Source organism: Physeter macrocephalus, chromosome 18 (genome assembly GCF_002837175.3).
Source record: "Physeter macrocephalus isolate SW-GA chromosome 18, ASM283717v5, whole genome shotgun sequence".
NCBI lineage: Eukaryota > Metazoa > Chordata > Mammalia > Artiodactyla > Physeteridae > Physeter > Physeter macrocephalus.
In genome coordinates, this window is record NC_041231.1 from 57,583,885 (window position 1) to 57,604,011 (window position 20,127).

Sequence of the window (20,127 nt, forward strand, 5' to 3'; positions counted from 1 at the left end):
CAGCAAAAACATTAGGGCTCACTGAAGGCTCAGGTGATGGTTACCATTTTTAGCAATAAAGTATTTTTAGTTAAGTGGGTTTTTGTTTGTTTGTTTGTTTTAGAGATAATGCTATTGCACACTTAACTGTAGCTGTAGCACTGACAAATCTTAAATTTTCACAATTCATTTGTTGCCTCAAATATATTGCTAAATGCTCCCTTTGTTTAGAGTATAGGGTAAACATGACTTTTATACACACTGGGAAACCAAAAAATTCACATGACTCCCTTTATTTGATATTTGCTTCATTGTGGTTGTCTGGAATGAAACCAGCAATATCTCCGAGGTATGTCAGTACTATATTTTCTCAGTATACCTGAGGGTCATACATGTAATTGTGCTACAAATAGCTTTGAAACAAATGAAACTGGCTGCTCTAGTGACTGCCCTTGACACTGGCACTGTCTTGGGGGAGTGCAGTTGCCAAAGACAAATGTGTGTAAAGCTGGATCTCAGGTCTGCTGATGAAGTGTCCCATGGCAAGAGGCTTAGTAGATAAGTTCTCCACTTTTTAAAGAAGGGAAAGTAATGGCTGCCAAAAGTCAATCAGTCGTATTGTAATTTGAAGCCAAAGTGTTCCTTCATTCATTCATGCCTATGAGCTCTATTTCAGCAAAACAGGCTCGCCTGCTCATCATCTCCATCAGTTCCTTCCCTGAGCCACTACCATGGAGAGCATTGATGAGGATTGCTTTTAGAAATGCTGGAATGTGATTTATGTTAATTATATGAATAGGAATTTAATTGAAAAAAGGGCTTTAGCCATAGAACCACTGACTGTTAGGGTGGCAAGTCATCTTGTAGAGCACCATTTAACTGAGAGCATCGTTTAACAAGACAGGTTAAAGTACTACTTGGCAGCCACAGAACTATATAGAGCCAGATTTGGGGCAAGAACCCCCATCCCATTCCAAATTCCAGAGTGTTCTTTCTGTGCATATTGTCAGAGCAGATAATTAAATGTAAGAAATCAACTCTGCAAAATACTGATTAAATCAGAGTTGGATTTATATTTGTTTCCACCAGCATCTGCCATGTCTTCGTGCAGTGCTAAGAGTTTCAGCATCCAGGAGCTACTTAGTGGGAAATATTGCAGAGCAACTATCTAAATTACTTGAGGTCCACAAGCCGTTGTTAAATATTAAAATCTGTTTTGGTGATTTAGCTGTAGCATTGACAAATTTTAAATTCCCACACTCAATTTTTTTGCCTCTTAAATGAATTGCTAAATCTTCCCTTTGTTTAAGTTTCCTAGCCGATAAGCCTATTCCCGATTCAGCACTCTGGATGCTGTGTTGTTTGATCTTCTAATACTTTGTATCGACTTACAAAATCAATAAAGACTTAGTTGGTATTTTATGACATATCTGTTCTTTCAGATGCTATGTGGGCCAGAAAATACATCCAGGGAACATGTTTTCCTCATATGCATTTTCCTTATGGTATATTCTGCTATGATATCCGCTCAGTTTTATTTCAGTACCTAATCTGTATGAAGCAGTGATAGAGGAGAAAGAAAATCTATGAAAAATTGAATTTCCTAATATTTGTCCATGGCCTTATTTTTCAAGTTGATGGCACAACAAAAGAGAATTTTAGAAAGTAATTGTAGAACATACATATGATGACACTTCTGCCCAGAAGTGTTCAATACAGTATGTCAGCTTAGCAGTTAATTGTTCTTTTATTGTTTCACCTGTGTTAGTCCAACCTCCCTGGCGAGAGTGGCTGCATGGTTTAGTGGAAAGAAAAGAGACATTGCAATCAATCATAGTCTAAATATCAGCTCTGCTATTTGCCCTGCCAGCTATGTGACCTGCATAAAGTTAATTAAACTCTCAGATCCACATTTCCATATTTGTAGAATTGGGTGTAATACTTGCCTCATAAGGTGCTATGAAGATTCGTATAAAGACATGTAACATAAGTACCTAGTACAGTGTTTGTCTGGTCCACAGGCATTCAAAAAACAGTAGTCATTTGTTTTGATTTGGATTTTCCAGAAGCAGTCAAGGATTGGAGCATAAGTAGTACCTTTGGAAGGTGGTCCCAGGGAGGCCAACAGAGAATACCGTATAAAGCAAGTTATCACTGAGGGTAACTACAGCTTACTTCCACTGGGTAACTAGGAGTGTTAGTGAAGAATACACCTCTCAGAGTTATCCCATATGAAGGACAAGAGAGCTGGATGTTTGCACATTAATTTTTATCGCTTGTTGATTGAGGGATGCTGATATGGGTATTAATTTTTCAGAGATTCTGATTTGCTATGTAAGTGGGCAGAATAGAAAGGCCACAGGCAAAGAGATGAAAGTGCTGGCACTTGGAAATCAGGTAGCTTGCACATGAATGAGACACCCGAAGAACCACCTTACCCAACTTTTGTTAATTATGATTACATTTCCTTATTGAAGACCTTTTTGTTTTCCTAGATCCCTATACCGTGGTGGGCAGAAGCCACTTCATACCAGCTCCTGAGAGTGTCAGATATTCAGAAATGTTGTAAAGCAATTTGTAAACTATTGGTACCTTGAAATTAGCTTGATGGGAATACCATACCATTGAAATAGATCTATCAGGATCTGTTTTTCTTCAGAAACAATTTTAGCAGCACACCACTGTTCCCATCCCTTTTCTCCCAGTAGATGGAGAATAGGAATTACATGCATAGGCTTGGGAATCAGATAAATCTGAGGTCAAATCTGAGCTCTGACATATTTTAGCTGTGAAGTCATGGGAAAGTGTCCTAACTTCTCTGAGCCTCAGTGTCCTTGTCTGTAAAATGGGGATGTCTATAACTTGTACAGCTGTGATGAAGATTAAATGCAGTAACAGGTTGTATGTAAGATGCATTGTGGAACAAGGACTTTATTATTGGAATTAAACCTTACACAAATTTAGGAGGAGCTGTGAAAGGAAAATTCCACAAGGGGAAGTTGGAAGTCACAGAAAAGTTACTAGCCTTCCTGAAGCACTGTCAAGAATGGACAGGTTAGAGTTTGTGTGGGAATCCATGAATGCTGGCATACACAGTTGCCAAAGTATGACTGTCAAAGGAGCTGGAGAAAGAAAGTTGTTTTTCTGTGTAGTTGCCATCTTGGGGGAACAAGAACCAAGCGTCCAGACGAGAGAAGAAGAGAGTGAGGCCAAGCTCACTGCTGCATGTCTGCAACTACCCATCATTGTATGCTACCTCAAAGAATATCAGAGAGGCTGGGATGTTTCTTCGCTTCTGCCAGAGCACAGAGCCAAGAGCCACAAAGAATAATGGGTTAGGAAACCATCCGAGAGGGCAGAATCAGAACACATTCAATATATGCAATATACGCCTTGCTAGATTTTAGAACTGCTATGGGTCAGTGCCTGGCCCTGGGCCTTTCATTCTTTCCTGGGTGTGTCTGTGGCAGTTATCCTGTTCTTCTCACTGTTTGTGCATGGTGTCTGATAACTTGTGTTTTAGTTTATGGGTCCCTGGATCAAGAGCCGCTGCAATTTAACAGCCTTGTCTGTCTGTAGACTTGATACAACTCATGAGATCCCAGAATTGAAGTGTGTTTCTAGAATGAGATAAGATTTGGGTTGGTCCTGGGATGGAAATGAGCGTATTTTGTAGATGGGAGTAATATGAATAATTTGTGGTCAGGGAGTAGACTCTGATGGATTGCAAAGATGGTTTCAAATTCCTTTTTTCCTAGAATGCATACACTTGGCAATGTGATGTTGCCTTCTGTCACCAAGAGGTGAGCTTTTTCCTGTATCTTTGAGTACAATTTTCCTCGTGACTTGCTTTCACCAACAGAGTCTGTCAAAAGTAACAAAAGAAAAAAAAAGTTGTGTGACATCCAATCTGAGATTTCAAGAAGCTTGTCAGCTTTTTCCTTCACTGTTTTCAGACCTGCCGTCACCTTCTGAGGAAGACCCGACAAATCTCTTGGATAATGAAAGCCCACAAGGAGAGAGAGGTCCAGCTATCTCAGTCTTCCCAGTTTTGAACTCGGCTCCAAGCCAACATACAAGTTGCTGCAGGTGTGTGAGTTAGCACAGGGAAGACCAGAAAAACTACCCAGACCCAGCCAAGCCACAGGATCACAGGAAATAATACATCCTTGTTGACTTAATCCACTAAGTTTTTGGGTCATTTGTTACACAACTATAGGTAACTTACATACCCTCCCAATAAATTATTTTTCTGCTTAACTTAACCGGAGTGGGTTTTAGTTGTTTGTATCTTCACGGGGTTGTTGTATAGGATAAATGTGCTACTGTTTGTAAAGGACTTATCAAAACCTGGCACATAGAAGGGCTGAATAAATAGTAGCAATTATTATGTGAAATAGCTTCTAAATACTTATGAGAGGTGTAGTGTGGACAGCCCTTAGAGGATCCAATAGACTTACAGAAGGGGATAGGTAAACATCAAACAGTCTGTGTGCCACTGAATCACAATTCTCTCAAATTCAAAATGAGGACATTTCCCAAATTATCTGTAAGTGCTTTTCAAGCTCTAAGATCCCATGATCCTACACAAAATTGGCCAAAACCCCACCTTGGCACATATTCTAGATGGCTCTAAACTCATGCCTCATTGGGTCTCAGCTGTAGACTAGCCCAGACCAATGCCTTTATGGTCTTTTATGCAGTGTTCTGTGAGTGCCTCACTTATCAACCTAAGAGTTGCAATGAGATGTGTGGGCATCCCCCAGAGCTGCCACGTTTGCCATTTCGGGGGCACCATCTGTAATGTAGTTTATGTGACTGTGTTGGCTCCCAGGTAGGTTAAAATTTTGGAATATTTGCTCTGATTTTATATGGAGGTGAGGCTGATTCTGTGTAGCATAAAGGATGAGGAGAAAGATGCTGGTGGTTGCCTCACCCTCTTCTCTACTGAGCAATTCATCTCTGAACCCAAATTTGCATACCCCATTTAGCAATGCATTTGCCCTGCAAGTAAGAGTTCTCCCTCCTTAGAAGGAAGTTTAGACCATCTATTTTCACTTAAAGATGCTTCCTGGAGAGGTCTTATTGCCATCCCAAAACGCTTCTCAGTATATTCTTTCCAGTCTCATGTAATACACTCCATAAAGAGGTTTTGGTAAGTGATGTTCTCTGCACTTGAGGGTGGCCACGTGTGAATGTCATAGCATGTGTGTTGAAATACTGAGCTGATAGTAACTGCCCACTACTGACCTAGAAGTTGACCTTCCAAAAGCCTAGGCTAGGAGGCAGTACCACGGGCACAAATGAGCATCACATCAGAGTTAATCAATGGATCATGCAAATGAGGTACCCATTTATAGCATGTATTTAAATTTTCACTTAAACTGCAGGTTAAGTGGAATCATTTAAAATCCTGCAGTCAACACTTGAGCAAATTGGTTTTAAAACTATATATTACATTGCAGCACATTGCAGTTTAATACATAGTTCCCAGATAATTTCTTATTGCTTTAGGAGTATAAAATATGTGTCCAAATAGTTTAGAATGGTTGATAAGACATGAGAAACAATATCTCTTTATTTACCTTTTTTTTTGGAAAAAGGGAGAATATAGTCATTACGAACATGATGTCCGAACTCAGGCTGCCTGGCTTTGAATTCTGGCTCTGTCACTTATAATTCTCTTCATCTCTCTGGCCTCAGTTTTCCTATCGGTAAAATTGAGTTAATGAAGATAATTATTATGAGAATTAAATGAAGTAACACATATAAGGTACCTAGCTCAATACCTGATCCATTGCAGGTATCCAATAAATGTTAGCTATTGTTATTTTCTAAATGCAATTACATTTTTGTTCCCTTTCTGCCATGCTACTACTAGAAAAGCTGCTAGAAAAGGTAAAATCACACAGGTGGCTGGATTTGTATTTCTTTTTGGCAGGGCTGTTCTAGACTCTTTTTGGCTAAGACAGTGCTCTACCCACTGGCCACAAACATCCTGACTTGTACATAAGTGGAATATTTTTAAAATGAGAAAAAATGCAATATTTCTTTTTTGACAGTAACTGGATGACCTCTAAGTTTTGCAGAACAATAAAAATAGGTGGGAAACTCTTAAGGTGCAGAGAATATACTTATTAAGCTGTGTGTAGTTGTCTTTAACTTTCCTTAGTTGGGAATTTCTACAGAAGTCAAGTTATTAAGAATATTAGTTATGGTTCTCTGTTTTCACAGAACACAGAATGACTCTTGCTCACTAGAAGGGGGAGTTGACTGGAAGGATTTGGGAGAACTCACAGAATTGGAGAGAGAGCTAAATAGTGAGGCCTTGGAAAAGACAGGAGCCAAGACAACTCTGGAGATCTGGAATACTTGAGACTTGGAGATACCATGAAAGGGGAAAACCTAACTGACAGTGCTGCTGAGACTGTGTCCTGGGGGGGAAGAGTGGTTCCAGTTGGGATGCCGATTAGGCCAAAAATTCCCCAAGCAAACAAGCAAACTCAAAATGGATGTTCTCCCTAATCAGCCTGAAATCTCAGAAAACACAGGAGTCACTGATAAAGCAACAAGTCAAATGTAATGTTTCACAACTATATGTAGGCAAGAAACTAGATGAAGAGTCAGAGAGGGTACAGAGGCAAGATGGCAGAGGGGGAAGTGCCAGCAGAAATGGTGACGCTGGGGGGCAGTGGCCAGCGAAGAAGGGGGCAGATGTGGTGAGAGCAGCTCCTGGGGAGCACGGTGCTGATAAGCCAGATGAAAGGACATCATCCATAGCCACGTTCTCCAGCCCGGGCTGGAATTTACTATATGCGTATGCCAGTCCAGTTTTCTCATAGAGCCTGGCTGCATTCAAGTCCCTGTAAGCTGAAGTAGTACCCATCAGTTCATAAGGTGTAGAGGGGGGATGATGGCTGGGGCTGGTTTCACGGGCTGGCCATCAATATGGCAAGCTAAGACTTACAATACCAGCATGTAGATCCTGTCAAGTAATGTTTACTCAAACCATAGGAGTAGATGTCTCGGGGAATCCTACTCTCCTGAAAACATCAGAAGGTTACCCAATTTCTGGCCTGGTGCCCAGTGAAAGGAAAACATTTTTGAAATTAAAAATAAATAAATAGGGTATATGGTGACCATGCACTTATTGGCCATTGGCAGGGCACTGACAGCTATATTAAGGAGCTGTTTCAGAGACTCCTTTCTAAGAAGCTTGTCCTCTCAGAGAATGGATGGTGTTGATGGACCCAGCTCTTTTGTTAAAGGGCATGCCTTGGTGTTTCCACAGAATTGGAGTCCTTTGACTGACATCCCAGATGCTAACACAACAGGGTCTCATAAAATAAAACCCAGGGTAATGGGAACATGTCACCGAAATGTTCTGTGTTCATCCATGCTTTGCAAGAGAGGAGCTGATGTATGGATACACAAAATTATCTTTTCCTATCTTATTCTGTCACCTTTCATCCAAAGATCATTTTAGAACATAGACTTACTGGAGGATAGAAAACTATACTATCCATGTACAGTTGTAGGGCTCATTAGAAAGACACGGGATTCCTGACTTCAAGTTTGCAGTAATAATATTGTAGGCGAGAAGTCAAAATAAATATAACCCCCTATCCTGTCTGTTATCTAGTCCATGTCCTCCCTCTCCCTGGCCTGGATTATTGCCATCATGTCTCCCCAACTTGAACTCTTGATTTCCCACCTAAACTCGACACTGGTACCCACTTCATCTTTCTAAAGCACTCCTCTTATCCCATCAGAAGTTCTCAATGGCTCCCTATTGCCTACCAAGTAACACACACATTCCTCAGTCTCCAGTGAGGTTCCTGCAAGATTGGTGCCCATGTCACCTCTCAGCAGTCAGTCACTTCTCCCATTTACAGACCCTGCCCCTTGGACAAACAGAAGTACTTGAGGTTTCCTGGACACAGACACACACACACACACACACACACACACACACATTTTTTTTGCCTAGTTCAGTTTCCTTTTTGGTTATGAATGTCCTTGCCGTAATCTTTGTTTCTACCCCACCATAACCAATTTCTACAAATCAGCCAAAAATCTTGATTCTCCATCCCCACCTTACCACACATTGACCCGACTGCCCTTTTCCAGTGGTCCCTGTATCAGCATAAGGCCCTGTCATCTAAGAGTCTTTTGTTTTCTTGACCCTCTGCACCCACTTCATCAGCAAGTCCTCTTGGCTTTACCACCAAAATTTCCCAGAATGCAATGCTTTCCCTACATCTTCTGGATCAAAGCCACCATTCTCTGTTGCCCAGACTTCTATAGTAGCCTCCTAAGCAATCTCCCTGTTTCTACATCTGCCCTCAGGCAGTCCATCCTCTACAAGGTACCAGAGAAATCTGTTAGAAATGTAAACCAGATCATGTTACTCCTTTGTTTAAAACCTTTAAGTGGCTTCCTGTTGCTTTTAGAATAAAACACCTTACCTAACCTGCTCCCCATCTGTCTTTCCAAAGCTCAGTCTATTCCTCCTTCCCCTTGTCCTCACACTGGGCTACACTGATGTCTTTCTATTCCTTTAAAAGGGCAGTTTATAGATTATTTGCATTTTTTGTTCCTTCTTTCTGGACTATTCTCTTTTCATGTCTTTTTACATCTGGAACCTTCTCCTCATTTGCATCTCAATTCAAATGTTTCTTCTTCAGAAATACTTTCCCCTGATCAGATCTGAAATACCTCCTTATCTTCATCCTATCAAGTCATTCAGGTAATTTCCTTTAGAGCATTTATTAGAGTCTGCAGTTATTTTAATTATTTATCTGTTTGCCTTTTTATTAACTATCTCTCCCATCCATCCCAAGTAAATGTACATTTGTGTCTTCTTGTTCATGGCTCGGCTTCCAGTGCCTCACACAGTGTTCTGAACATAACAGGCACTAAGTAAGTATTTGCTGAATCGTTGAGTGAAGGACCATCTTAAATATCATCTAAGAGGACTTTCTGCTCCTCACAGTCAGAAGCCCTCCTCTGGAATTTCAGTGTGTGCTTTGTGTGACCTCAAGTATCAGGCTTTATACCTTCTGGATGGGATTCTAGGTATTCATAAACGTGTCTAATTTTCCTTATTGGACTTTGAGGTCACTCTCTGTGTGTCTGATCCATCTTTGAGTCTCCCGCAGTGCCTACCCCAGTGTCTTATGCATAGCAGGTATTCAGTAAATATTTTGGGAAGTATAAATGAAAGAAGTATTAACTCACTGTGTATTTCACCTAAAGAGAGTTTAACCCCCAAAATGAGACTGAGTGATTTAAATTTTCTTTTTTTTTGGGCCTTTGGCTGCCCATCTCTAGCTGACTAAAGTTGTGAGCGTGGTTTTGCCATTTTCTCCTGTGACTTCATATTTGGGGGCTGTACTGTGGACATAGTTTGATCTCTAAGTCAGGTCTATGATTCTACCAATCACAGAGCTAGATTCAGATACTCAGTCCCTGTACTTGTTGCTACTACCCACACCTTCAGAGCTTCTGTGGCCACTGCTTTGTATTATTGTTATTTCTTAATGTTTGTTTATTTCCTATTGTCTTCTTCCTTGTAGACTGCTTGTAGTTACTTTGGCATTGGTGCGTTGTTTCTAAGACAACAAAAATGACTTAAAATTGTTGTGACACTCACAAGGGATGCAAACAATGTATAAGTCTTACAGGACCAGGTACATTGACTAAATTAGGTGTACATTTTTTTGAGCTTAGAAGAGACACCTGACTTGGAAAACTCCAGAACAGAGGAATGTCTCTTCCAACTTTTGTTCAGCTCTATTTTTCTTCTCCCTGGCCCCCTGGATATTGTCTTTCAAGACTTTTAGCAACTTGAGAGCAGAGATTCTGTGTTTTTTAATTTCTGTATTCCCAGGCACCAGGCTGGTGCTTGGTACACAGTAGGCCCTTATTAACTTATTAATTAATACTATCCTCTTTTCCCAGATTTTGCTTCTCATTCCTATCTTGGACTGGCCTACTGAGCTCTCCAGGTCCTGACCCTCAGCTCTCCCTGGGGCCCCAATATCTTTGGCACAAGTTTTCTGAAGAGTTCCTTGGCCTCCCTACCAGATGCCTGGATTCACTTTGATCCATTGTTCCTTTTTCCATCCTTTGGAAGCAAGAGTTATTTTCCTAGTGCTGTTTTGCTCTTAACAATTAAAGAATCTCATATGGGAAGCTTGGCTCTTATTGGCAGACCTGACAAAGACCTAAGGCTATTGATTCTAAACTTTACCTGGGCCAGCAGTGTAACGTGGGTGCTGGAAGAGAGTTCATGTAGACTTAGCCACAGTAAAGGTCCCCATTCACTGTGTCCTGTACTGTACTCCTGGCAGTTGGCTCTGCAGCTTGCACGTACGGCCACATTCAACCCTCCGAATGACTCAGTGCAATAGGCATGGCTATTTTCTCTGTTGGCCAGATAAGAAATCTGGATCACATGGAAGTTAAGTGACATGGGTAAGATGACAGCAACACGGTTAGAATAGAGGCCAGGATCTGCCTGGTTTCAAAGCTTAAGCTTTGGAATCAACTAAGATGCTAATAGAAGCCTTACTAATGGAATCATGATGACCAGAGAAGGGGAAATACCAATTCACTGTATTTTGAGTTGGTGAGACCACACCTGGGGTATGACTCATTTTGCAAGATAGAAATAAACTGACCCAGGCTAACAACCATGGTCTGTCAGATCCATGGAAGAAACTGGAACAGTTTTAACTGGCAAAATAAGAGATTTAGATGAGAGTTGATAAAGGTCTTCATGTTTGGATTAGAGTCCCATGGAAGAGAAATTAGACTTCCTTTGTCTACCCATCTAGTGTAAAAGCCTGAAGAAATGACACAGACGCATATTGAGTCACTGTAGGAGAAGCTTTGTGACCACTTCCAGCTGTTTGTCATGGACTTGCTACGTTAAGATGAGGTTTTAAAATTATAACTTTGTGATGAGGTTTTAAAATTATTATTATTATTTCTTACTGCAGATATTTAAAGAGAAGAGAGGTCTTCCAATTCAGAAGTCTTCTCTGATACCTCAACTTCTCCTATAACCCTAAGCCTTAACCCTAAATGTCTACATTGCTTACATTCAAAACATTTTATTGGTATCCTTCTCATGGCACTTGACACCCTTTATCTTCTATTGCATTATTCAAACTCTGAGGCTTTCAATTACCGAGGACAGGAACTGAGTCTAATTCATCTTGCTGTCATTACTAACTCCCTAACACTGCCTTGCAAACTGTAGATGCCCATAGAGCAGTATCTCATTGCTCCTTTGTAGAACTTCAATATATTATATTATTTACCCCAGTTTCACTACTTACCAGCTCTGTGACCCTGGGCAAGCCAATTAAACCCTCTGTGTCTCAGCTTCCTCAACTATAAAACTGAGTAACTAACTGGAAATTTTGTGACAATTAAGTTGCTAAATCTATAAAATTTTTAGAACAGAGCCTATCCCACGTGTCTTTTATTCTTGTAAATTTTCAGCACCTAACTCCCCAAAGAGACTTTGAGATCCTCAAGGAGATCATCCAATTCCTGTCTTTAGCCCCCACCTGCTGTGTGGCACATGGTAGGTGAATAACACATGTTTGTTGAAATGAAAACATAATTATTAAAGGATAAGAGGGAAGCCAGGCAAACGAAGATGTTAAGATTTTGGAAGCATCTTAGAGCTCAACCAGAACAGTGGTCCCTAAACCCACCTGCAATGTTAGTATATTTCAGTACTATTAGCATAAGTGAGAGTGCAGCCAGCCCAGCACTTTCCTCGGGTTATCTCCTATTTTATAGATGAGGAAACTGAAGCACAGAGAGGACGTATTATTCCAGGATCAAAGAACCTGAGAGACTAGAACTCAGCTCTCCTGTTGTATCAGCCGCTGGGTTGGGGAGGGGATTTGGGGGACTGTATGAAAGGGTTAGATAATATGACCTCCAAGATAACAATACATTCAGCCAGTCAGTCCTCAGAGAGTTGCTGAGTGCCTACAAATACCAACGGCTGAACGGTTTTCTGGGATGTCCAGAAAATTGAGGCATGGATCCCTTCTGTAGGCGTTTACAATCTGGTACAAGAAATAAAACCTCTACACAGATAACCACGGTGCAAGGTGGAAAGTGACAAGGTGGGAAGTCTGGACAGCTGCCCACCCCATGTGGGCTGAACTGCTTGGCTGTTGCCAGAAGTTCAACTCTCTTCATAAGGACAATCCCTTCCCACTGAGCCTTCGTCTTCCCATTCTTCCAGGGGATAACTCACCAGCCACTTTGGAGTTCATTACCCTGGGCATCTGATTACTCTGAGATCTCCCTTTTTACTGTCATTGCTTACTGTCACATGTAATTTACTCCTGTTTGTTTATGTATTTAATAAATAGTCTTGACTGCCTACTACTATTAACTTACACTTACTGAGTTAGCTAATATTTCTAACATTTATTGAGTGCCCACTACACACCAGCCATTGTTTTAGGTTTTTGTCTATATTAATTCATTTACTCCTATGTCAACGAAAGAGGCCACGACTGAATCTCTGAAATAATATTTGAAGCTGAATTTATTGTTTGTTCAGCAAGGCAGAGCTGTGCATCTCTAAACAAAACAGAAGTTGAGCTTATATAGATAGGGGTTTGGAAAGTATGGAGTTGAGGAATTGGTGGAAATTCAGAAGTCGGAGTGTTTCAGGATTGACTGGCTTCCACGCTTGGAATTGCGGTTCCTGGAATGAGATTTGTTATGGACTGACTTTCAGAAGTCATATGACTACAAAAAAGGGAAGGAGGGAAAAGAGAGAGTAGGAGTGGCCTTGGTGAAAAGAATGGCTCAGGGAGGAAAGTGAGAGCCTCTCACCAACTGTTTCTTTTGATAATCCAGACTGCAAACTCAGTTTTGCCTTGTTGACCCTGTTCTCCAGGTCCTTCTTAAAGCCCCTGCTGCCCCTTCTCTAGCCCATGAATGGAGTTCCATGTCTGCCCTATTCCTACCAAAGTTGTTTCCTCCTCAGTTAGGGCTGGCAACCTGCGATGGCACGTCAGAGGAAGGGACATGATCACTGGATCGTGGAGGGAACCAGGGTCCCGGGCTTTTAAAATTTAATAGCCAACAAATGTTTATGGAACTCCTACAAACTGCCAGGCACATTCTGGATGCTGTGGAACAAACACAAGCTCATGTTCCCATAGAGCAAAACCTCTGTTGCAGAGACAATATTTAAACAAGTAAATTAGTAAGAATTGTATGTCACTGCTCTTGAGTCAAATAAAGCAGAGAAAGAAGGTGGGGGAGGGGAGTGGTGCAGTGTGAAATGGGGTTGTCGGGGACACCTCGCTGAGAAGCTGGTGTTTAGGAAAGAGTCAAGGAAGAGTGAAGAGGAGAAAGTGGGTGAAACGTGGTGAGCTTTGAGGGCAGGAATAAGAGATGAGGTTTGAGGTCCAAGAGGTAATGGGGGAGGAGTTCATTTAAAGCCTTAGAGGTCATTATTAGGACTTTGACTTTTAATTTGATGAGATAAGGGGTCATTGAATGGTTTGAATAGAGGAGTCATCATGTGATCTGCCATCTTTTCAAAGACACATAGGACCTACTATGTTGAGAATTGTCTACACGGTACATAGGGCAGGGTGGCAGCCGGGGGTTAGTTGGAAGGCTAACCCAAGTGTTTGTTGGTAATAAGGGAGGGGGGAATGAAGAGCAGACAGATTCTGGATATATTCTTCATGGAACACTCCTCCCATTGAACAATTTCATTATTTACCACTATCAACTCTAGCAGTTAGATGGGAGGGAGGTCCTGGGTGTGCATCCCCAGAAGATCACAGCTTGACTGACTGTTCAATCTCCAGAGGGTCTTTTCCAGTTGGGCAAATGTAGTGGAGAAAGAGCGACATGATCACATCTGGTAATAGAAATAAAACATATCTATCAAGAAAAGATGCATACTCTATACCCAACTCTATTTAGTTTTTTTAAAGTAGTATTTTCTCCTATATAATTGTTTGAATTATGGGGGATTTCTGTAATTGATGGCTGTGGAGAAACAGACAATTTTAATTTCAATTTCTCTGCTATTCTGGTTTCAAGTGGGTGTTTGACATTTTTTAGTGTGTGTGTGTGTGTGTGTGAGAGAGAGAGAGAGAGAGAGAGAGAGAGAGAAACTCTGAGAGGCCTACAGAGTGGTTGCTATTCCCTGGGCAATAAAAACCTGAAATCCTACTAATGAGGTTAGAAAAAAATCGAACTTTTTCCATGTGCTTAGTAATAGCACTGCCCACTTACATAACGAGGGTTCCCTGAATAATTGCCCTCTTTTCCAATTTATTTTTAGGACCTAAAATTTGGGGGGAGGAAAGTGCCTTTAGGTGTAGAGCATTTCCATCCAAAAGCTCAACTCCAGGGCTTCACCATTTGTCCTAAACCATGTTAAATACATCTTTTCAAGTGAAAGATAAGTGAAAGTGAAGGATGGAACTGAAATTCATCGTGGGAGCTCTGGATGGTTTACCCCTGGGTGTGAGGTTAAAAGATCGATCCTTTGCTGCAGATTCTGTCTTTCTCAAATTGGGGAATCTTCTTGTGACATTTGTATCTGTCTTTGTGGACACCATTTGAGTTTGCCAGTCATAGAATTAAAGGGTTTAGAAAACCACGGAATTATGCCAAACATTTAACTGCGAGGAGAAAATGGACTCTGGGGCATAATAACTGTTAATACTGTTAGAACCCTCGGTAAGTATAAAAATGTTTGAAATACATACAGACCGTCAGCATATTTAAGGTGTATTTACAAAGAATAAGTGAGGTGCTGTGCTAGCTGAGGCGCTGAAAAATACTTTTAAAAATTGTTTCTGTAAATTTCCACAACTCAGTGAACATGTACATTATAAGGAGGAAAGAGATAGTGATTAGAAAAAAAGAACACAATCGAGTCAGAGCTTGAGGCAGATATTGGTTGAATATCTGGATTAAGTTGCCAGAATTATTTTGGAGGAGGGCTATTTTGGGTAGGCAGTAACCTTTATTCTCAGATATAGATTTCCATGTTGACTTTTAACCTTTAGTCACTGACTGGCAACTGTCCAGTCCTGAAAATGTCCTGCTCCATCCTTCTGCCTCAATTGCAAGTTTGAAAAGTTTAAAGGTATTAAATACGGGTTTACAGGAATTGTGACACTGCTCACGTTCTTTTCTTCTTCTCCCAGTAGGAAATGGCCGAGTGGGTTTAACGAGGGGTTTCATAGACAAGGCAGAGGGGCATTTAATCACAGGCTTAAAATGTAAAGTTAAGAGAAAAGGCATGTTGACATTACTTCTTCTTCTTTAGGAATGACTTATGAAAAGGAAATGTATGGTCATCCTTAAATTACAAGAGAGTGTGTGCCCATGAAATAGACATGGGCTCGTGTTTACAAAGATCTTTTTGCACGTGTGTCTGAAAGATGTTTGTCTGAGTGAGTAAAATGGGTTGAATTTATGTTGCTGGAGCTCCTCCACGCTCCCTGATGCTAAACAAGATGCTGCAGGCATGGAAAATGGAACTTGCTTTCTTTAACTCTGTCATGCCATTGGGCACCATAAGAAGCTGTCAGCTTCAGTGCCTCAAATGTATTAAAAGAAGGTATGCCCTTTGAAGGTGGGACAGTGAGCCATTTCCCCTATGTTTTGTTCTGTTCTCGAATTAGATTATCTCTCAAACACGGTTTGATTGTGTGCTTCCAGGAGATATCGATCCACAAGAGACGGTTCCCAGCAGGAAGAACACTGTTTTCGTGGATGGAGTCATACTGAATGGCCCCACAACAGATGCAAAAGCAGGAGAAAAATTTGTCGAAGAGGCCTGTAGACTAATAATGGAAGAGGTGGTTTTGAAGGCTACAGACATCAATGAGAAGGTAAATATAAAAACCTATAAGGAACCCTAAGAATGGGAAAGATAGTTTTTAACCAAACCTGGATGGCTAGATGTAAGGGAAATGGGAATCATGCTTTCATTTCCTCTATACCTTTGTTTCAAGGGGATGCCCAGATACCAAAGTTTGGATCTACTCCCCACCCCATCCCCGCCTCCAGACCCCCACCCAGTCTCTGTTTTCCTGGGAGGGTTGACTTTTACTTTGCCACCCAGCATGTGTCAGGAAATTGGCTGAGACCCAGAGTTTAACCAGGTAAGGCTGTGAAGCACAGGATGAAGCTTTCTGCCCCAGATAACAATATAGATTATAAACCACCCAATGATCTGATTTCTACACTCTCCAAAGCACACTCTGCTTTCCATTTTCTTGTGCATATTCTTTATGTTACTAGGGAAAACCAAGCAGAAGGTAGAAAAAGTGTGAAAAGTTTAAAAATTTATCTGAGGGTGTTTACCTTGTTTGAGCTCAGACTAGAAATCTTCAGTTGTTAAGTCTGACTTCTGACTGGTACCAATGACTGGTTCTAGGTTTCAAATTCAGACTCAAATTCAGATGCAAATTGATATTGGAATTACCACTAATAACATCTATTCTTAACAATACTTACTACGTGCCAGGTGATATTCTAAGAACGATTCCATACGTATTTGTGTATTTAATCCATGTGTTTCTGTATTTAATCATTAAAGATCCCTAAGATGCAGGTAGTGATTATTAACTCCATTTTAGAGACAAGGGAAAAAATGTGGCACAAGAGGTCAAGTACGTTGCCCCAAAGCACATGCTAGCAAGTCTCAGAGCTGGTACTAAACTCCAGGCAGGCTGGCTTCAGAGTTTGTGCTTTTAATGATTCCTCCATACGTCTCTTAAAATCTCAAAATTAACCTCTATCACATTGATCACCTTTCATACTGGAATCAGATTATCAGGAAATGGAGGGAGAGGTTTTCATTTCAATTTTATCAGGAGAAATAAATGTCATTTAAAAAAATGATTTTGAGGGGCTTCCCTGGTGGCGCAGTGGTTGCGCGTCCGCCTGCCGATGCAGGGGAACCGGGTTCGCGCCCCGGTCTGGGAAGATCCCACATGCCGTGGAGCGGCTGGGCCCGTGAGCCATGGCCGCTGAGCCTGCGCGTCCGGAGCCTGTGCTCCGCAACGGGAGAGGCCACAACAGAGGGAGGCCCGCATACCAAAAAAAAAAAAAAAAAAAATGATTTTGAATGTGACGTGGTATGCTGAATTTTTGGTAACATGCATTTGGGAAAACTAATAGGAAAATAGATTGAAATGACCCATGATCTTGGAATGGTTAAATTCAAGGTAAAGTCACTGGAGGTGTTTCCTGATATGTACTTATAATTGCATATTTTCCTGTCTTCTTTGTACTTGGGGAATATTTTGGACCTGCTTTACTTTGGAGTAAACTACTCCCCTGGAACTTTTTTTATATCGGCCTTTATTCAATCATTAAATATTAACTGACTGTTAGCTAAGGGTAAAGCATTACATTTGGGCCTGGGGGATATAAAGAAAAGTAAGATAAAGGTTCAGCTTTGAACAGAATTTTAATCTCATTGGGAGAGCAAGTTTTTGTTGGGATAGAGAACAGGGGGTCCCAATAAGAATGTGATAAATGCTGAGTGATTTGGGCAGACTTTGGGGATTTCACTGAGGAGTGGGCACCTTGAACTTTGATGCAGAGTCTGAAGGTGAAGTAAGGTTTTGATGGACAGAGAGAAGTCCGCACAGGTGTGTTGAAGAAAGAGGGAGGTAAATGATACAGAGAGAGAGTTGTAATAGGATAAGGTATTTAATACACTAAGAGGACCCTTCACCTAGAAAGAAGGGCTCATACAGGGCACTAATGGGAGGTAGGATGAGAAGGGTAGGCTTAAGATCCTAAGTTGTCAATTAAGCAACCCCAAGCCCATTGCAATATAGTAGACGTGCATCCATATGAAGCTGGATTGAAAGTTATGTTGAGGTTGGGAGAGGGAGGTGAGGATTTTATGCTGCTGACTTAGCCTACTTGGTCAGAGATTCAACAAGTCCCCTTTCAAAGGTGACCTGAGGACAGGATGTGTCCTCACACTTAGATGATTATTACTAGTGCCCTCTTTGATAGACACTTTTTCTCAGCCACTTTTTTGGTTTGTTTTTAATTGAGCTGTAATTTACATTCAGTCAAATGTATTCCTTTTGGTGTGCAGTTCCATGAGTTTTGACAAGTCATGTAACCATGAACAGAATTAAGATACAGATTAAGATCCATCACCCCCCATATTTCCCCGTGCCCCTCCATAGTCAACCTCTCCCCTCACCTCTAGCCCCTGGTAATCACTGATCTGTGGTTTTTTTTTTTTTTTTTTGTCCTTGTGGTTTTTGCCTTTTCCGAAGGTAAGGTAGATGGAATCATATCACAAGTAGCCTTTGGAGTCTTGCTATTTTCTCTCAGCAAAATGTGCTGGAGATTCATCCATGTCACATGAACCCATAGTCCTTCCTTTTGATGGGCTCAGCCCATTTGATTTACTTCTGCCCATTATGGTTCTAAGCTCAGAGTTTGATTTCATACCTCTCGCATGACTTGGTATTTCCTCCTGCTTTCCCCAGCCTCCCACATCTTGGTCTTTACTCCCTGGAGGCCCCCCGTCTCTCTCCTCCCCTCCACAGTGAAACTTTTTAAAGATTGTCAACACTGCCCCCCTCCCTCTACTTCCTCACCTCCTACATTCTCACTTCACGCAATCTGGCCTCCACTCCCACCTCCCTCAGTCAAATGCTCTTGCCAAGAACACCTCCTTGTTGATAAATCTCAGGAGCACTTCTCAGGCTTTGTCTAAGTTGGCTTCTCAGCAGGATTTGACAGTGATGACCGTCTTCTCCTTAAAGCATTCTTTTCCCTTGTTTTAGTAGCAGCAGGATTTGACAGTGATAACCGTCTCCTCCTTCAAGCATCCTTCTTCCTTTGTTTAGTAGCACAAAACTCTTCTGGGATTCTCCCTGCCTCCCTGGCTTGTCCTCCACCTCACAACTGAGCTCCTCTCCCTTTACCCATTTCTTACGCGTTGGCGCCGCCCAGGTGAGACCCTGCGCCTTCCCTCTTACTGTAGGTTCCCTTCCCTCTGAGCTGTGTCACCTGTGTCATATTATAATGGATGCCTGGAACTCTGTTCGTGATCTTTTACAAGAGCTTCAGACCAACTCCTACACCCCTTTTGGGTGTCCTGAAGGTGCCTTGGACTAAATATGCCCCAAAATCATCAACCCCACCCCACCCCATCCACCATCAACCCGTGTGCAAGCTGGAAACCTCAAGATGGCCTTTGGCTCATTGCTCTCCCTCATCCTTAATGTGCTACTGCTTTCCGAGTTCTGTTGATGGTGCATTTTCAAAATCTCCAGATATGCTTCATTCCTAAAGCAGCTAGCCTCATCCAGACTACTACCTTCTCTTGCCTGGTTTATTAGAGTAACCTCTTATTTCCAATTTTATTTGGAATCTCCGTATAGCAACCAAAGCTATTGTCTAAAACACAAATATGATCATATAATCCCCCTGTCCAAAACATAACAGTTTTTTTAGAGCCATGTTCAAACTCTGTAACATGCCACACAAAGCCTGTCATAATCTGAACCTTGTTTATCTCTTCATTCATTCATTCATTCATTCATTCATTCATTCAACACATCTTTGTTGATAACCTCTTGTTATGGCAGGCTCTGTTAGTTACTTGGGATCGGTGAGCAAACTGACTGACATGTCTGCTCTCATGGAGATTGTATAGGATATCATAAATGAATTACACAGCACGCTGGAAGGTGACAGGTGCTATGGAAGAAGGAAGAGAAGAAACAGTTGGGGGGAATTGCTAGAGATGGGGTAATGTGCAGCCTGGGATTTTAAATAAGGACTTAGGATTGCTGTCATTGAGAAAGTGACCTTTGAGAAGGGTTTTGGATGAAGTGAGGAAGTTTGTGATGAGGATATTTGGCAGGGGGTGGGGGGGCATTCCAGGCCGAGGGCAAAGACCCAAAGGTGGGAATGTGCCTGGTCTTTTAAGAAACAGAAAGGAGGCCAGGTTGTGGGGGCAGAGTCAGCTGGGAGGGAAGCAGTGCCACCAGGGAAGGAGGTTGTACAGGATCGTTTTAGGTCATTATAAGGACTTAGGCTTTTACTTTGAAAGAATCAGGAGCCATCAGAAGTGTT

The 20,127-nt window shown here is 41.5% G+C and overlaps 1 protein-coding gene across 4 annotated transcripts in view; it reads left to right on the forward strand.

The window, feature by feature from the left end:
• Positions 1-20,127, forward strand: part of GADL1 (glutamate decarboxylase like 1) — a 203,070-nt gene that overhangs the window by 24,036 nt on the left and 158,907 nt on the right. For all 4 annotated transcript variants that reach the window (XR_003677018.1, XM_007118799.4, XM_028479734.1 and 1 more), the window contains exon 2: positions 15,724-15,896. Coding sequence is in view for 3 of the 4 variants with exons in the window: in XM_007118799.4 (XP_007118861.2) it covers positions 15,724-15,896 (173 nt within the window). In the remaining variant the exon portion in view is untranslated. The remainder of the gene's footprint in view (positions 1-15,723; positions 15,897-20,127) is intronic.